Source organism: Periophthalmus magnuspinnatus, chromosome 10 (assembly GCF_009829125.3).
Source record: "Periophthalmus magnuspinnatus isolate fPerMag1 chromosome 10, fPerMag1.2.pri, whole genome shotgun sequence".
NCBI lineage: Eukaryota > Metazoa > Chordata > Actinopteri > Gobiiformes > Gobiidae > Periophthalmus > Periophthalmus magnuspinnatus.
In genome coordinates, this window is record NC_047135.1 from 9,780,122 (window position 1) to 9,799,862 (window position 19,741).

Genomic DNA, 19,741 nt, shown 5'->3' on the forward strand with positions numbered 1-19,741 from the left:
AAACATTGAAACATGGTTAATCATTATACGAGTTGAATTTTACCTCAAACAGAAAAAGAAGGTAGGCAGGGCTGTCTCCTCCATGTTCTCGGCTGTCGTCCATCTCAGACCCTTGTCCATCTTGATAGTTGATCTGTAAGCCTCTCTGACCCTACGTCATACCCTAAGAAAATACTACTCCTACCAAACAACCCTAATCCATCTTGAAGACCCCGGTCCATCTTGAAGACCCCGGTCCATCTTGTAGCCCCCCCTTGACCTGAACTGTGAAACTGTTTTGACCTACTTCTGACCCTACGATTCAAGTGACTTGTGTGGGTGCTCCTACTATAAAGCCCTCGGTCCATCTTGAAGCCCCCCCTTGACCTGAGCTGTGAAACTGTTTTGACCTAATTCTGACCCTACGATACAAGTGAGTTGTGTAGGTGGCTCCTACTATAAAGCCCTATTTCATCTTGTAGACCCCGGTCCATCTTGAAGCCCCCCCTTCACCTGACCCGAGTGAGAACCTGCCTGACCCTGTTGCACTAATGTTACTGACTGATACTATTAGTTCTTCTCCTATTACTACCATTACAAATGTTACTGCTATTGGTACTATTATTCCAAGTCCTTCCCTTTAACCTGACAATTGAACCTCTCTCTCCCCACTTTTAACCCTACTATACAAATGAGTTGTGATTGTGTGTGTACATGTTTAGACAGCTAGCAGACAAAACAAAAACAAATCACACACTGTAAACATTGAAACATGGTTAATCATTATACGAGTTGAATTTTACCTCAAACAGAAGGTAGGCAGGGCTGTCGTCCATCTTAGACCCTTGTCCATCTTGATAGTTGATCTGTAAGCCTCTCTGGCCCTACGTGTTACCCTAAGAAAATACTACTCCTAATGCCATGGCTGCTACTACTACTCCTACCAAACAACCCTAATCCATCTTGAAGACCCCGGTCCATCTTGAAGACCCCGGTCCATCTTGAAGACCCCGGTCCATCTTGAAGACCCCGGTCCATCTTGAAGACCCCGGTCCATCTTGAAGACCCCGGTCCATCTTGTAGCCCCCCCTTGACCTGAACTGTGAAACTGTTTTGACCTACTTCTGACCCTACGATTCAAGTGACTTGTGTGGGTGGTCCTACTATAAAGCCCTATTCCATCTTGAAGACCCCGGTCCATCTTGAAGCCCCCCCTTCACCTGACCTGAGTGAGAACCTGCCTGACCCTGTTGCACTAATGTTACTGATTGATACTACTAGTTCTTCTCCTATTACTACCACTACCATTACAAATACTACTGCTATTGGTACTATTATTCCTAGTCCTTCCCTTTAAGCTGACAATTGAACCTCTCTCTCCCCACCTTTAACCCTACTATACAAGTGAGTTGTGATTGTGCATGTACATGTTTAGACAGCTAGCAGACAAAAAACAAAAACAAATCACACAGTGTAAACATTGAAACATGGTTAATCATTATACGAGTTGAATTTTACCTCAAACAGAAACAGAAGGTAGGCAGGGCTGTCTCCTCCATGTTCTTGACTGTCGTCCATCTTAGACCCTTCTCCATCTTGATAGTTGATCTGTAAGCCTCTCTGACCCTACGTCATACCCAAAGAAAATACTACTCCTACCAAACAACCATAATACATCTTGAAGACCCCGGTCCATCTTGAAGCCCCCCCTTGACCTGAGCTGTGAAACTGTTTTGACCTCATTCTGACCCTACGAGACAAGTGAATTGTGTAGGTGCTCCTAGTATAAAGCCCTATTCCATCTTGAAGACCCCGGTCCATCTTGAAGCCCCCCCTTCACTTGACCTGAGTGAGAACCTGCCTGACCCTGTTGCACTAATGTTACTGAGTGATAGTACTAGTTCTTCTGCTATTACTACCACTACCATTACAAATGCTACTGCTATTGGTACTATTTTTCCTAGTCCTTCCCTTTAACCTGACAATTGAACCTCTCTCCCCCCACCTTTAACCCTACTATAAAAGTGAGTTGTGATTGTACATGTACATGTTTAGACAGCTAGCAGACAAAAACAAAAACAAATCACACACTGTAAACATTGAAACATGGTTAATCATTATACGAGTTGAATTTTACCTCAAACAGAAGGTAGGCAGGGCTGTCGTCCATCTTAGACCCTTGTCCATCTTGATAGTTGATCTGTAAGCCTCTCTGGCCCTACGTCTTACCCTAAGAAAATACTACTCCTAATGCCATGGCTGCTACTACTACTCCTACCAAACAACCCTAATCCATCTTGAAGACCCCGGTCCATCTTGAAGCCCCCCCTTGACCTGAGCTGTGAAACTGTTTTGACCTAATTCTGACCCTACGATTCAAGTGACTTGTGTGGGTGCTCCTACTATAAAGCCCTATTCCATCTTGAAGACCCCGCTCCATCTTGAAGCCCCCCCTTCACCTGACCTGAGTGAGAACCTGCCTGACCCTGTTGCACTAATGTTACTGAGTGATACTACTAGTTCTTCTCCTATTACTACCAGTACAAATGCTACTGCTATTGGTACTATTATTCCTAGTCCTTCCCTTTAACCTGACAATTGAACCTCTCTCCCCCCACCTTTAACCCTACTATAAGAGTGAGTTGTGATTGTGCATGTACATGTTTAGACAGCTAGCAGACAAAAACAAAAACAAATCACACACTGTAAACATTGAAACATGGTTAATCATTATAAGAGTTGAATTTTACCTCAAACAGAAGGTAGGCAGGGCTGTCTCCTCCATGTTCTTGACTGTCGTCCATCTTAGACCCTTCTCCATCTTGATAGTTAATCTGTAAGCCTCTCTGACCCTACGTCATACCCTAAGAAAATACTACTCCTAATGCCATGGCTGCTACTACTACTCCTACCAAACAACCCTAATCCATCTTGAAGACCCCGGTCCATCTTGAAGCCCCCCCTTGACCTGAGCTGTGAAACTGTTTTGACCTAATTCTGACCCTACGATACAATTGAGTTGTGTAGGTGCTCCTACTATAAAGCCCTATTCCATCTTGTAGACCCCGGTCCATCTTGAAGCCCCCCCTTCACCTGACCTGAGTGAGAACCTGCCTGACCCTGTTGCACTAATGTTACTGACTGATACTACTAGTTCTTCTCCTATTACTACCACTACCATTACAAATGCTACTGGTACTATTTTTCCTAGTCCTTCCCTTTAACCTGACAATTGAACCTCTCTCCCCCCACCTTTAACCCTACTATACAAGTGAGTTGTGATTGTGCATGTACATGTTTAGACAGCTAGCAGACAAAAAACAAAAACAAATCACACAGTGTAAACATTGAAACATGGTTAATCATTATACGAGTTGAATTTTACCTCAAACAGTAGGTAGGCAGGGCTGTCTCCTCCATGTTCTTGGCTGTCGTCCATCTTAGACCCTTGTCCATCTTGATAGTTGATCTGTAAGCCTCTCTGGCCCTACGTCTTACCCTAAGAAAATACTACTCCTACCAAACAACCCTAATCCATCTTGAAGACCCCGGTCCATCTTGTAGCCCCCCCTTCACCTGAACTGTGAAACTGTTTTGACCTACTTCTGACCCTACGATTCAAGTGACTTGTGTGGGTGCTCCTACTATAAAGCCCTATTCCATCTTGAAGACCCCGGTCCATCTTGAAGCCCCCCCTTGACCTGAGCTGTGAAACTGTTTTGACCTAATTCTGACCCTACGATACAAGTGAGTTGTGTAGGTGCTCCTACTATAAAGCCCTATTCCATCTTGTAGACCCCGGTCCATCTTGAAGCCCCCCCTTCACCTGACCTGAGTGAGAACCTGCCTGACCCTGTTGCACTAATGTTACTGACTGATAGTACTAGTTCTTCTCCTATTACTACCACTACCATTACAAATGTTACTGCTATTGGTACTATTATTCCTAGTCCTTCCCTTTAACCTGACAATTGAACCTCTCTCTCCCCACTTTTAACCCTACTATACAAGTGAGTTGTGATTGTGCATGTACATGTTTAGACAGCTAGCAGACAAAACAAAAACAAATCACACACTGTAAACATTGAAACATGGTTAATCATTATACGAGTTGAATTTTACCTCAAACAGAAGGTAGGCAGGGCTGTCGTCCATCTTAGACCCTTGTCCATCTTGATAGTTGATCTGTAAGCCTCTCTGGCCCTACGTCTTACCCTAAGAAAATACTACTCCTAATGCCATGGCTGCTACTACTACTCCTACCAAACAACCCTAATCCATCTTGAAGCCCCCCCTTGACCTGAGTTGACCTACTTCTGACCCTACGATTCAAGTGACTTGTGTGGGTGCTCCTACTATAAAGCCCTATTCCATCTTATAGACCCCGGTCCATCTTGAAGCCCCCCCTTCACCTGACCTGAGTGAGAACCTGCCTGACCCTATTGCACTACTAATGTTACTGACTGATACTACTAGTTCTTCTCCTATTACTACCACTACCATTACAAATGCTACTGGTACTATTTTTTATAGTCCTTCCCTTTAACCTGACAATTGAACCTCTCTCTCCCCATCTTTAACCCTACTATACAAGTGAGTCGTGATTGTGCATGTACATGTTTAGACAGCTAGTAGACAAAAAAACAACAACAAATCACACACTGTAAACATTGAAACATGGTTAATCATTATACGAGTTGAATTTTACCTCAGACAGGAACAGATGGTTGGCAGGGTTGTCTCACTGAAAACGTATAAGTCATTGTAAGGGCTGTATTTTTCCTCAAACACGAAGCGAAGGTCAGGTGAAGGCATCTTCAAGGCCATTGTCTATTTTGTTAGTTCACCTAGTACCCAGCCAACCGATCCATTCTACCATGTCAGACCATAACAACCATAAAATTCCAAATCAACCAATCCAATGTTGCACCACAAACACCAAACCAATACACCAAAAACCACAACAATTCACTGACAAAATCAACAACAAATCAACATGCAACAGCCACCACTCTACAAACTTAAGTAGTTACCAATCCACCAACAACACAGACACACCAAAACTGCTGAGAGCACCAAACAAGCCAAAAACAACTCCTGACTGACTTCAAAATAGATCCACAACACCACAACCATGTTACACAACAAACAGAACAACTGGAAAGGTTTAACCTTAAGTGTCTCTGTAGATTGGGGCAGTGTCCGTGTACAACATGTTTAGACAGCTATCAGACAAAAACAAATCACAACTTGTAACACTTGTAAACAGGAACAGATGGTTGGCAGGGTTGTCTCACTGAAAAAGTATAAGTCATTGTACCAGATCAAAATTCCAAATCAACCAATCCAATGTTGCACCACAAACACCAAACCAATACACCAAAAACCACAACAATTCACTGACAAAATCAACAACAAATCAACATGCAACAGCCACCACTCCACCAACAACACAGACACAACAAAACTGCTGAGAGCACCAAACAAGTCAAAAACAACTCCTGACTCACGTCACCGTAGATCCACAACAACTTTCCACAACCATGTTACAAAACAAACAGAACAGACTAAACAACGGGAAAGGTTGGCGGGTTTAACCTTAAGTGTCTCCGTAGATTGGGGCAGTGTCCGTGTTTACTCATAGCAGCAGAATTCGTATCACTAATACAATTGTTTGTTGCAGCCACGCTGGCAGCTCCCTGAAGAGGAGCTTCCCGCCAAATCGCAGGCAGGAAACACGTGGGCAGGAAACACGTGGGCAGGAAACACGTGGGCAGGAAACACGTGGGCAGGAAACACGTGGGCAGGAAACACGTGGGCAGGAAACACGTGGGCAGGAAACACGTGGGCAGGAAACACGTAACGGATGTGACGTCCTATACCCCGCCTCCCCCCACGTGATCTGACTGCACCGTAGTCCGCGTCGCTTCTAGTCCCAATCCAGGCAACAGGGACGTGCACAGACAGAACGCAGGTGTGCACAAGCACCTGCCCCTTTGACTTAAGCCGTCAACACATTTTTTGGAGTTTTAATATTTGCCACAGCAGACAGCAGAAGTGTAAACGTAGTTTTAACCACTTAGCGTTCCGACGGCCCGCCCGCGGGCCGCCTTTACGTTACAACTTTACAGCAATGTACGTGTATTTCTGCGTCACCCACACAAACATTCTACACATCAAATGAAAGCTACGACATTCATCTTTCTGAATATGTAAACCATTTACACCTCTAATCACCACAGTGCTGACAGGAAAGCCGTTTTTACAGAGAAGTCAGAAATGTGGATTTGGACTTCACTTACCATTGAGCGCTCTGGTTCTGTCAAACATCAACATATTCACACAAAGTTGGTCTCATTCGTTCCGTAAAGGTCCAGAGAATATAATCCAGTCAAGAAATTATGTCCACAAAGGAAGTTAGAGCCTCCATGTCCAATCTGCTGCAGGAAAGTGAAATCTGTTCCGTCGCTTCTCTGCATTTCTTTTGTCAGTTTCAGGCATAATAAACTTCTGACAGCGCCAACTTTGTTCCTCAGTGCAAAACAAACTTGTTAGCTTGTGATTGACACCAAAGTTGGCCAATAAGGTGGGGGCTGTGGGTTACTGGAGCCGCGGACAGTGAATGAGAGCTACAGATGACTGGAAGAGTACGCCCCACTCTCCCCCTTGTAGAATCAAGCTGTTACATTACACACGTTTAGTGATGTTTTCCTCCTTGTGCTCCCCAAGGGGGGTCACCGGGACCCCACGAGTCCGTTTATGGAAGAAGAAAAAAATAGAGAAATAAATAAATAAACGGAGAAGGACTTCGATGGGGTCCAGGAGACCCCCGCGAGCCTGTTCGCGAAAATAAATAAATAAATAAACGGAGAAGAGCCGTGACGGGGGTCCTGGAGACCCCTAGTCCGTTCATGAAACAAAAACAAAATGGAGGAGGACTCTGGGGCGGGGGTTGGGACGACGGGGGTCCTAGAGACCCCAGTCCTATTGATGACAATAAAATAAAAATAAAAAAGAGAGGCGTGCCTGCGTGCGCGTGTATACCTTGTTAAAAGTGTAACAGAGACAGAAGTAATGAAAAAAAAAAAATGTTTAGTTCATTTATTTATTCATTTATTTATGTTTACATTCACAGTCTATAAACCAGAGAACACTCAGATCAGTTGCACATAAAGTGGGATATTGACAGTTTTGGGGTTTTTTTTTGGGTTTTTTTTGGCAATTCGGTATTTGGGCCAGGTTAATTCTGATCTTTTGCTAAACCACTTTAATACCACTAGAGGGCGTGGATACAAAACAAAACGAGTAAAACAAAGGGATGAATGATGAGAACCATAAACCTAAAAAAAATAAATAAATGAATAAATAAATAAATAAATAATAATAATAATAATAATAATAATAATAATAATAATAATAATAATAATAATAATAATAATAATAATAATAATAAAACGTAAAAAGAAAGAAAAAAAATCTAAATAAAAGAATAAATTAAAATAAAATAAAAATCAGACCGGGGCGCAAGCGGGGCAGAAGGATAGAGCGCACTTTCCACACACATGCACACCGCACCCCCGGCACACGTTTGTGGTTTTAACGTCCTTGCTTCTGGGGCACGTTCGACACCTCTTCCTTTTCGCCGGAACAGGCGCGCGTCGCGATTTCGGATGCGGATATGTCCCGGGTTCGTCCTCTCCGTCCTCCTCCTCCTCCTCCTCCTCCTCATCTCTGTCCTGCTCATCTCCGTCGCCGCGGTCCCGGGCTCCTCCTCCGCCACCTCCGCCGCCGCCGCCACCCCTCTCCCTTCTGCCCGCACTCCTCCTGATTACGCTAGGGCCCACGAGCGCCCTGCCCAGCTGCTCCAAGAACAGCCTGAGTCTGTTGCGTTTGCCGGGCATCCACGTCGGGTTCAGCTCTCTCCAGAGAACGAACGCGTTGTACGCGGACACGTCGATCATGTTGTGAAACAGGACCATGGGCCAGCGGCAGGTTTTCCTCCTGCAGCTGTACGTACCCGTGACTTTATCCAGGTTGTCCACTCCTCCCTTGGTACGATTGTAATGGAGCACAGCGGCAGGTTTGTGTTGTTGTTGTTGTTGTTGGTCTTCGTTGCCGTCACCGATACGGCGGTCTCTTTCTTGGCTTCGTCCACCTCCTCCTCCTCCTCCTCCTCCTCCTCCTCCCGCTCCCTCTCTCGCTTCTTCTCCCGGCTCTCCGAGCAGCAGGTGCTGCGGCGCCGTGGTGAGGATCAGCATGTTCCTATTTTATTTGGCCATAAAAGAGATAAGGGCGACCGAGGGGCCTCCCCCCTCGCCGGCGGCGAACGCGTACGCGAAGGACCCGACCCGTCTGCCGTTCCCCCGGGTAGTAGGCGGGCAGGCCAGTTTGCGCGGGACCTCCGTCCTGTTGGCGCACAGCGTCCCCAATAGGGTGAGTCCCCTCTCGAAGAACAGCCTCCGGGCGAGCTGGAACAAGGTGAAAAAGTTGTCGCACGTCACGGTGCGGCCCGGTCCCAGTCCCTCGGTGAGGTCCAGCGCGACCCGCGCTGCCAGGTTCTTCTCCGCGGGGCCATCCTTCCGAGCTTTGCCGGTGTACACCTGCATTTTCCACGCGTAACTGGACCGCGCGTCGCACGCGACCCACAGCTTGATGCTGTATTTTGCGGGTTTGGAGGGCATGTACTGGCGGAAGGCGCAACGGCCTGGAATATTTTGTGTGTGTGTGTGTGTGTGTGTGAGTGAAAAAAGAAAAGAAAATAAATAAATAAATAAATATATCACTATTATTATTATTATTGTTGTTGTTAGGGGTGGAAAGCTGCAAACCGATCCTTTGGTACAATATTTCTCTCTCTCTCTCTCTCTCTCTCTCTCTCTCTCTCTCTCTCTCTCTCTGTGTGTGTGTGTCTCCTCTTTCTGTCTCAGATAGAGAGACAGGTGCCTTTCCTCCTCTCCCTCCTTTTTTTTAATTGATTGATTGATTGATTCTTTTTTTTTTTTCTTCTTTACTACCTAACCAGCCTCTCGTCCACAGTGACCTCCGGTCCGGGATCGTACAGGAGCGGCAGCCGCTCGCACCAAGCGTCCCACAGTTTCCTGACGGGTGCCAGTTTGTCTCCGTAAAAAGAAGAAGAAGACGACGCCGCGCGTCTCGCCTCTCTGGTCTCGCGATCGTCGAAGCGCAGGACGCTGGAGTAGGATCTGAAGGTCTTCAGAGGCATGGTGGCGCGGAATACGCCGCGCCCGCTCTCCGGGTCCCAGAGACTCTCGCAGGCCTCGCCCCTCGACCTGTAGACTCCAGCCAGGATCAGCAGCCCCATGTAGGCGCGTAACTCGGTGCGATCCACGAGCTTCCACGGGCTTCTATCCTCCTCCTCCTCTGCTCCTCCGCCCTCCTCCTCCTCCTCCTCTCCGTCTCGCCGCCGCCTCCGCGTCGTCCTCCTGACCCCTTCCAGGTTGGTCATCTCGATCACTATGTCCTCTAGCTCGGGGGTGAAGTACGCCAGGAAAGTGGATAACACGTCCCTCGAAGCCTCGCGGGCCACGGTGGTCGGTCCGCCTCGCGGGACTAGTTCCGAGGCCGCGATCGACTGAGGGCCCCTGAGCGACGTCCGCGGAGTTCCACGCGATGTCCCCGTGTTTTGAGAACATTTGTACTACTACTTGCAGTAGTTGTGGTCTCCCCCTCGATCCAAGTCCATGGTAACCGCAGCGAGACCCCGCCGCGGAGGCCACGGGGGCCTCGGTTGCGGCGGGTCTGTATCGTGCCGGGGAGAATGAGGACGGCGACGACAACGAGGAGGAGGAGGAGGAGGAGGCGAAAGCCCGGGCTCGAGCCCGCGTCTCGTGCGGGACATGACCGCTCTGAGTTGGAGGGATTTCTTTTACTTTTATGTATTTGTTCTCGATGGTTTGTTTTTTTGTTTTAATTTTATTTCATCGTCAACCTAGCTGCTGCTGCTGCTGCTGCTGCTGCTGCCGCCGCCGGGGGAAGCTTAGTAGTGAGACATTCTGGTTTTTTGTTTGCGTGCGTGCTTGCTTGCGTGCGTTAGAGTTATTCCTTCGAGATGGATTTTTATACGAATTTGGCAAAGAAATAATAATAATAATAATAAATGATATATTTTTTCTATATTTTACAATGCACGTTCGTCGTGTAGCGGCCCTATATACAGTTTAACCGAAGCTCCGGATGACCCGATTGTTGGACGACTCCAGTCCGTGGGGAGTAGGGAGTCTGTACGCCGCGTCTGTGTGTGTAGATGTGTGTGTGTGCGCTCGCGCGTGTGTTCTGTACGCGTCTGTATGTAGATGTGTATATATGTGTGTGTATGCGTGTGTGTGTAGATGTGTCCACCCCTCACCTCTCTCCTAACCATTGTGTGTGTGTGTGTGTGTGTGTCAATTTTAGAAGCTGGGGTCTTCCACCACCCCCCTTACCTCTCTCTCTCTCTCTCTCTCTTACCCATTGTGTGTGTGTGTCAATTTTAGAGGCTGGGGTCTTCCACCCCCCCCCCCCCCCCCCCCCCACCACCCCCTTACCTCTCTCTCTCTTACCCATTTTGTGTGTGTGTGTGTGTGTCAATTTTAGAGGCTGGGGTCTCCCCCCCCACACACACACACACAAACACACATCCTCCCCCCACCCACCCATAACTAGTCTCCTTCCGATAGCAGGGGGGGTCTACATGACCCCCCTCTGGGGAGTCCCCTTGTGAAAGTTGCACAAGGGACGCACAAGGGTTAATGAGTTGCACACAGGTAATGTGAACAATGAAGCAACGGACTCTGAGGAAAGGACAGAAGAGAGTCCTGAGACGTGCACAAAACCTTCATGAGTTCCGTACATTCCATAGGTCTGCGCCCATCTGGTGGAACGTGTCATTTACTTTCGTGTTAGTAAATCAAGACACTAGCTTGATGTAGCGCTGCATTGCTAGGAAATACCTTATAATAATCAGATGAAAAGAACTGGCACGGCATAGAAGGGACACGGCCACAGTCTCATAGCACTTTGTAACTTTGCCACAAGAGTTCACTAAAGTAAACAAATAGCCACATTCAAGTGCACTATTATGAGCCTGATCTTTTCAAATGTGTTGGAGTGATTCTTCTGCTCTGTTCTGTCCTTCTGAAGTTTAGGTTTGATTCTCAGAAAATATTGAAAACAATGCTGCCCAGCTTGTTTAGAAGAATTGATTTTGATACACTAAACCAAAACAATGTATATTTCTTTAAAATTCAGTTAATGCAAGTCGTTATCTGGAATTTAAAGCCACAGTATGTAACCCTTTAGCCAAAAACAAACTTAAATAGAAGCATGTGTTGTTGTTGGTTTTTTTTGTTTTTTTGTTTTTTGTTTTTGTTTTTTTGGTTGTTTTTTTGTTGTTTGTTTTCATTTTGGTTGTGTTTATTGCATATAAAAATGTGTATGCTTACTACATCACAATCCTGACCTGGCCTAGAGGAGCCTCCTGCTTGTTTCCATGGAAATGTTGTTTCTTTGGCTGTAATGTTCCACAATATGTCATAAAACTGATCTATCTCTACAGAAAATGTTCCCGAAGAACCTGTACCTTTACATTTTATACTTATACACACTGTTCAATTATTGCAGTTTAAATGTTTTGTTGTTGCTGAATCATCATATTATTGTTGTTTTTGTAAATGAAACTCAACCACTTCCTGAATCGGCCCCTCCCTCTGTTCCCTATCTGTAAATCAATGTTTAATCTATCTTTTACTGGACAATGCCTACCTGACGATTACTGATAAATTATAGTTTTTGTGAATCTTGAAAACAATTTTCCACCATTCTTTTTTAAAACAAAAGCAGGATAGTTCCCATTTCTACACTTTCCAAAGTTATTTTTCATAGTGATACTTAAAATTATGAGTATTTAGAAATGTGGGCATACAAATAACAAAAGCCTTTTGTCCCATTACAACTAGAAAAACACCCGAGTCTCAGGAGGTATATCTGCCTGGTTAAACCCTCACACATTCTTGATTCTAACATTGTGTCCTTGGGCAACACACCACCTAATTTTCCTCTAGGGTTTTGTAGCATTTGTTATGACATGTTAGCCTTTTGAGGCGGGTATATAGTAGTAATAAACCACGCAACATTTTGAATGCCTGGAAGTTAAAAATTGCATGTAATTTCAGGGCGGTCAGCGGGGGGTAGGTGACAACAAACACCTCCTCTGCTTAAGAATGATGAGAGAGCACTGTTGTACCATGGTTAAAAGATCAGAAATGGTGATTTTGACATTTTAATATTTTTTCAAGCCCCTCCTCTTTCTCACCTCACTACAGGCCCTTAAACCCTGCTTTGGGTTCTGGATTGTGCCTGGACTTGCCTCTTACATTGACTTTCTGCAGTAAGTCATGTTTTAGAGATCTTTTGTGCTTGAAAAATATGGCAAACTATTACAGTTAGAATAAAAATCAGAATAAAACCATACTAATATAGTGTTCAGTCACAATAATAATAAAATATAAGAAAAAATACCAAGAAAATGAGAATATCCCTATTTATCCCGATTTGAACTTGCTTTACAACACTGCTATTTCCATAATGTGTGACAAGATTCCAGTTATTCTAAACATATTCAACGATTGCTTTTTTCTCATTAACAACATTCATGAAAAACAAAAAAAAATTACTTTAGGCTTAAATTTGCAATTAAAACACACTCACATTTCCTTTATATTCCTATATATCTTGTCTTGTATACTTCACCACATGTGTTTCTATTGTCTGTATAGTTTCTGTTGCAGTTATGAAGTAATTATTGATACTTCCGGCTGAGGATGTACAGCATGTATCTCTATGGCGGAATGTTCAGCAGTTTCCATGGTGACACAATGGCTCATTAGCAAACACAGGCAAAAAACATTTTAAGGTGGTTTGAAAACAAAAAAAACCTAAATGGATGTCCTGTTTAGGTTTTGCTTTTCAAGAAATATGTCAGAGTGTCTAGCTGAAAAGCTGTTGTCACTAGCCCATGATTGTAATTTTATGTGTAAGTGTAATTTTATGTGCACAAATCATCTCACCTGTTGTAGTTCCAACTAAAGCAGATTTTTCTGACCAGATTGTGTTAAAATAAAGATTAGATTAAAGCCTCACACAGAGCAGTACCCACTGTTAGCATCGCACCCCCAGGGAATGTTGATGACATCAACTGTAAAGTATAATAAAAGGGCCCATCACTGGAAGCTGTTGAAGTTAAAAGTATTTTAAAATTCTATTTGCACCCAAGTACCCTTTGAGTACTTCTATTTTGCACAAGTACTTTTAAATGTATTTGTTCATTTTCATCTCTTCATATTTGTTGGTATAATCCCTGCCTATAGTGTACATAGCTATTGTTCGTGTCCAGATGAGTTTCCCACTGCTCTGAGCAAACAAAGGCCTGTTTCCTGAGGCATTAAAACAGTCCTCTATGGGCCCTGCTTGTTCTGCTTGTTGGTCTCTGCTCCTGGGATCTTATTGGCCGGCTCTGGACCAATGGGGCGTTGTGTGTGGATAGAGGATATTAGGCAGTGGCTCGGGGCTGCAGTTGTAGTTTTGGTTCAAGTTACAGCAGAGACACAGCAGAGCTGAGAAGCAGACCTACCTGGACTTACGTGAGGTTGGATCTGTGCCATAACACACAGGTGAGGGTGATGGGGCCTAAGAATGTATATTTTTTTAGGGTTGTGTCCAAAAATTATATGAAGTGCATGGAGTACCTGCATTTGAGTCTGGTTTGAAAAGATAAGGTTTTGAGAAGTTTCACTATCAGTATTAGTCTAGACTAGGAAGACGCAATAGTAGTAGTTGGAGTTGGAGTTACAGTTGTAGTTGAAGTTGTTGTTGTTATAGTTGTAGTTGTAATAGTTACTGGTTCTTAAATACTAGAATAATGTAGTAGAAGGCTTAGTTACTCATCAACCATTATATTTTAGTTGCAGTAATTATATGTTAATTATTAATTCTGACAATAGACCTATTCTTAGTACACAGTACAAATATTAGTGTTGTAATAGTACTTCTAAATACTAGGTAGTACAATAGAAGCTGATTCATAGTGTTTGTGAAATATTTCTATGCATTCACAGATCTTCATTAATCTGTATCTGTTGTTATTTGGCCCATTGCCCATCAAAGAGCGACATAACCAACAATGATTTGTCTGGTCAAAAACTCAAACAGTGATATTTACTACAGACATAAGACCTATTCATTTAAATGTACTCTATGTAACTTTTCTTATGAAGGGTGTACTACAGGTTTGTCTCCACCTTGCATTTATTTAATGACAGGTGTGGAAAGGCATGCATTTTTGGTGTGAGTGGGATTGCCTCTTCACAGATCTGACCTATAACTTGGCCTGGTGGGTCACCTGCTTGTCTCCATGGAAATGTTTAATGCCATACTGTGGAACATTTCAGGCAAAGCAATAACAACTCCATAGAGACAAGCAGGAAAAAAAAACATATATTGAACCTTTAATACAGTAGTTCTTTGTTCAAGCTTTTACAGTGACCTTCATCTAATGTTTATGATACGTTCAGTTAGAAATGTAAACACCACTTTGCAAAGTCACCTGACCCAAGTGCTCTGGCCTGCATTTTACATCCAAAATGAATGTGTCTGTACATGGAAAAACTGCATTGTTGAGTGGTTTTGTCTCCGCTGAACTGCTCTGTAGTTATGTAGACACAAACCAGAGAAGTATGTGGTGTGTTATAGGAGGTTTTGAGGCTGTAACCGGAGCCTGAGGCGCTGTTTGAACATGTAAACCTTATCTGAGCTACAATCACATGTCACTTACAGAAGAGGTGGAACTATAACAACCAAAACCAACCAACAGAAATGATGTACTGCTTATTTAAATGTACTCTTTACAACATTATAAAAATTGATTAGGAACCAATTGATAAATGAATGAGAGTAGACTAAAGGACAGACCTTGTTGATTGGTTAGTGCCTCTTGGTCTGTGGTAAAACAACATTTTATCAAAGTATACTTGTTTTGGAGTCCTTGGGCAAGACACTCCCCCCATCTTAATTGTGAAAGTCTGATTGGTGATGATCAGACGGGCAAATGGTGCAGATTGGCAGTTAGATTAATACCACCGAGTATGGAGTGACTAAATAATACATTTGAAAATATTTGCTTATCTTGAAAGCTGAGTTGTACTTGACTCCAGTTTTATCCACACAATCAGCTACTGTTAATCAGTGTTATATTTCCCGTTAGGTAAAAAGCAGTGTAGTTATTATGTTCAGATGCTATTTAAAATACAGCAACAGAAATAAAATAAAACTGTTTTTGTTTTGTTTTGTAATTATTGTTTGTGTTATTGTGTTACTGTTTAGTACATGGCCATTTTCTAAACTAGGACTGAACCAGGATTAAACCAGGACTGAACCAGGACCAAACCAAGATTAGACGTTCACAATATAAACTATAAATATAATAATGTAGAGAGCAGCTCTACCATGCACTTTATATTGATACATATCTTTTTTTATTCATGTGCTGCAGCAAAAATGAAAATTGCTTCATTCAACATTCAGAAGTTTGGCCGTAATAAAGCATCTGACCCAAACATCATCAGAATCCTGGCTAAAGTAAGTACAGTGCCACCTACAGACCTGTGTCCTACAGACTTGTATGATTTGTGAATATTTAAAAGCATTCATTTTAATTTCAGATTGTGTCTCGTTATGACATAATTCTGATCTTGGAGGTGGTGGACAACAGTGGAACCTCCATCAAAACTCTGCTAAAGGCAATTAACAAGTCAGTCTTTTTATGTTTTTAATGTATTCTTATTGTGCTAAAACTTTATAATGTTGGTTCTTCATCATAATGATTCTAGAAGTCATGTTTTGTTTAATTGACATGTGTTTGAATAAATCTGCTTTTTTAGTCTCCAAAATGCTCATTCCCACCTTGTGATGTCATCAGATGTTAATCCAGGAAGTGTTTTGTGTGTGTCCGTTCGCCTTCATCAACCTCATTCAGACACTTTTAGACCTACCTTGTATCAAAATAAAGTTTAAAGGTCCTACATTACACAAAATTGACTCTTGTGAGCTTTAAGTCATGTTTAATGCTGTTACTTCATCAAAAACATACCTGGAGTTGTGTTTTGTTTCATTCACACCTGTTTTAGTAACCATATTGTTAGTATTATTAGTCTGTCTACATCTCCAAGCTGTTCCCCTTGTGATTTCATGTAGTTGAACTTTTTAAACAGCCACCTTTTATCTCTAGTTTAGTAGAGTCCAGGGCTGAATGATCCAAATGATTTTAGTGAAGGTGTGTGGATTTTAAAAACACAGTGGAGCACGTCCTGTATTACCACATGACATGAAAAGGTGGAAGTGTTTCAATTTGAGAGAAGAACTCAGCCTCTTTAATTGTTGACGTCAATAATCTCCTCCTCCAGAGCAAACAGAAAACATCACTACAGCCTCCAGATCAGCAGCAGACTGGGACGGTCCCGCTACAAGGAGCAGTTCATGTTCCTCTACAGGTAAAATATTTCACTTTTTATTTTTGTTTTATTTTGTTTCTTTTCCCCTAATTTGTCAAGGCTTTCTACAGCAAACCAGTCACACAGCTTTTGATTACAATGGCTCTAGAGTGTGCATTATACAGGTGTAATTTGAACTTGTTAACTTCTGGTAAAAACATGTGTGAACTCATGTAAAATGTGCCAAAAAGCTGGCAAAAAGGACATCCACAGCTCTTTTAATAATGTATACTGATTATTTTTTTAGGGATGACTTGGTGAATTTGGTTGGCACATATCAGTTTGAGGACAGCAAAATGTTGAACCAAGATGTTTTTGCTCGAGACCCATACATCCTGAGGTTCAAATGTCCCACGACAGGTGACTGTAACAAGGAATTTGTCATGTGAATTTGACTTGTTATTTCATGGCATACTGTAACTGAGTTTTTCTATAGGTGAACATTATAACTTGTGTTTCAGAGCTGCAGGATTTGGTTCTCATCCCAGTTCATACAACTCCAGATGAATCCGAAATCGAACTGGACAAACTCTATGAGGTGTTTATGGACGTCAAGAAAAAGTGGAAAACTGATGTAAGAACAATATTTAATCACACATGGAAATAGGTCGCCATATGTTTTTCTTACAGTTATGAGGATCATACCAACGAACTGTAGATAAGTGGGCAACAGCCAAGGGTTGTCTCTAGTGCAACAGCAGGACTAGGAGAGACTAGTACATTTTTGGATTATGTTGTACTTTGTAGCTGATGTCATGAACATTCCCTGGAGGTGTGACGCTAACTGGAGGCACTGGTCTGTCTGAAGCTCTGTTTCTCAATTTAGATTTTAATCTGAGCTTTGTTTTAACACGATACACACAACTGATTTAGCTGGAACTACAACAGGTGAGCTGATTTGTGTTAAACAAGTCTCTCAAATAACATTACATCACTAGCTAGTGAAAGCAATTAGCTACCATTAGCCCCCTAGCATGATGTATTAATTAATTCACACTTGTACAATCCCTACATTGGTTCTAAACAAGGATTAAATCTGGAACTAAACCTGGACTAGAGCAGGGGCAAACCAAGTCTAGGACTTGGGCTCATATCAGGACCAAACAAGGATAAGTGTGAATGCTCACATTTCCATTTTAATGTAACTCCAAAAATGGTCTTCCTTGTTGTATATTTTCTATGTTTCTTAGATTTCTATTTTTTTCTCACTGAAGAGTGACAATGCTATACATACTAAAGTAGGCAAATATGGTAATAAGGTGGAAGTACCTTGCCCAGAGACCGTTTGCACCCTCGTTAGATTGGCCACAAGTTTGGTGGCTCACTGGACAGAACTGTTTAAAGTTGTAGTAGTTGCAGTGCAGTTTACTTCTTGTGTACCAAAGCCTGAGATATTAAGAATGTATAGATAACCTAAAGACCCCAGTTAGACTAAGCACTGAAACAGGACTAAACCAGGACTAAACAAGGTCTGATTATGCACATTTTTGTCCTTCAGAACATAATGATTCTTGGGGACTTTAACGCTGATGGTTCGTACGTTTCTAAAAAAGAAATGAAGGCGATCCGTATCCGTAGCGACAAGAACTTCCACTGGCTCATCTCAGACAACCAGGACACCACGGCCAGCAATAAGAACACAAACACCTATGACAGGTAAACCAGGACTAACTGAAGCAAGACTAACCCAGGACTGAGCCAGGACTAAACCAGGACTGAACTAGAACTAAACCAGGGCTAAATCAAACCTAAACCAGGACTAGACCAGGACAAAATCAGGAAACAAGACTAATTTAGGACTGAACCAGGACTAAACCAGGACTAACTGAACCAAGACTAATCCAAGACTCAACCAGGACTAAACAAGACTAAACCAGAACTGAACTAGGACTAAAACAGGACTAAAACATACAAGCCAAACCAGGACTAAACTTGGATTTAAAATGACTAAACGAGAACCTCACCAGAATTTCACAGTGGCTAAAGCAAAACAGATTTTTTTTTTCTGTAGAATTGTCATCTATGGCGATGACATGTTGCAGGCTGTTGTTCCAGGATCGGCCAAACCATTCAACTTTCAGAAAGCCTACGGACTCTCAGACGAGCTGGTACTCCATACTTAACCTCTTTTTATTACCAGTTCATTCTTTTATTAACTTTGTTTTTTGACATTTAAATATATGTTTGTGTTTTGCAGGCATTAGACGTGAGCGACCACTATCCTGTCGAGGTCACACTCAAGTCCAAAATCCCAGATGACGAGGAGGGTAAGGTTTGGAACTCTATTTAAGCCTCTAATTGAATAAATATCACAAAAGCATGATACAATCTATACCACTAATAGTTTATGGTGAGTTAAGAAACCACATGAGCATGAACATGTAAATTAAATATCACAAGCCAATAGTGACCTAGTAGAGAATTTGAATGAGAAAAATAATGTCACGTTTGAAAACTAATGTCACGGGAGAAATGGTTAGATTTATGAATATATAACAGCCTTACTTAGTTTTCTTCACACATGTGCATTTGTTCTTCCAGTGGAATTGGATGAGGCCCAGTTGTTGCATGCTCTAGTGTCCTCAGTGGTAGTGGATGAAGAGATCCTGGCTCTGCAGAAGGGAAACCTGCTCCTGGAGAGAGAAAAACTCAACCTCGAGATTGAAATGCTCAAAATCCAGATGGAGAAACTCAAATTAGATTTAAACTCAGCAAAGAATGTGTCAACAGTTAATTAAATGGAAGAGGTGATTGAACCAGGGACAAATGAGGACAAAGGACTGAACCAGGACTAAACCAGGATTAAACCAGGACTAAACCAGGATTAAACTAGGGTGAAACCAGGACTAAACCATGACTAAACCAGGGTTAAACTAGGGTGAAACCAACCTCACACAAGTTACCTCTTCTAAGATCAAGTGCTCAAATTACTTTTATTGATTTATTCATTTACACAATTATTGTTATTGATCCATACTTTTCAGTTCATACTTTTGTTAATAAAACTATTATTTCATGCTTTCACAGTCTGTTTTTGTTTTTGTCCACTGATCTGAAAGTTGGTGTGATTCTAACTCCCACAGATGAATGCTGTCGTGTCCTTGGGAAAGACACTTAACACATCTTGCCCCCAGTGTCTGCATACACTGGTGTATGAATGTGTGTGAACGGGTGAGTGGTAGCTTGATGTAAAGCACTTTGAGTGACTTGATGGTGGAAAA

The 19,741-nt window shown here is 42.7% G+C and overlaps 1 protein-coding gene across 1 annotated transcript; it reads left to right on the top strand.

Moving 5' to 3' along the window:
- The first annotated feature begins 13,568 nt into the window (after positions 1–13,568).
- LOC117377613 (deoxyribonuclease-1-like) lies at positions 13,569–19,523 on the top strand. Its single transcript, XM_033974067.2, has 10 exons — positions 13,569–13,646; positions 15,524–15,609; positions 15,693–15,781; positions 16,434–16,520; positions 16,768–16,880; positions 16,982–17,094; positions 18,019–18,176; positions 18,532–18,628; positions 18,718–18,787; positions 19,062–19,523. The coding sequence occupies exons 2-10, from the start codon at positions 15,529–15,531 to the stop codon at positions 19,256–19,258; spliced, it is 1,005 nt and encodes a 334-aa protein (XP_033829958.1). The 5' UTR covers positions 13,569–13,646; positions 15,524–15,528; the 3' UTR covers positions 19,259–19,523.
- Positions 19,524–19,741: the final 218 nt, after the last annotated feature.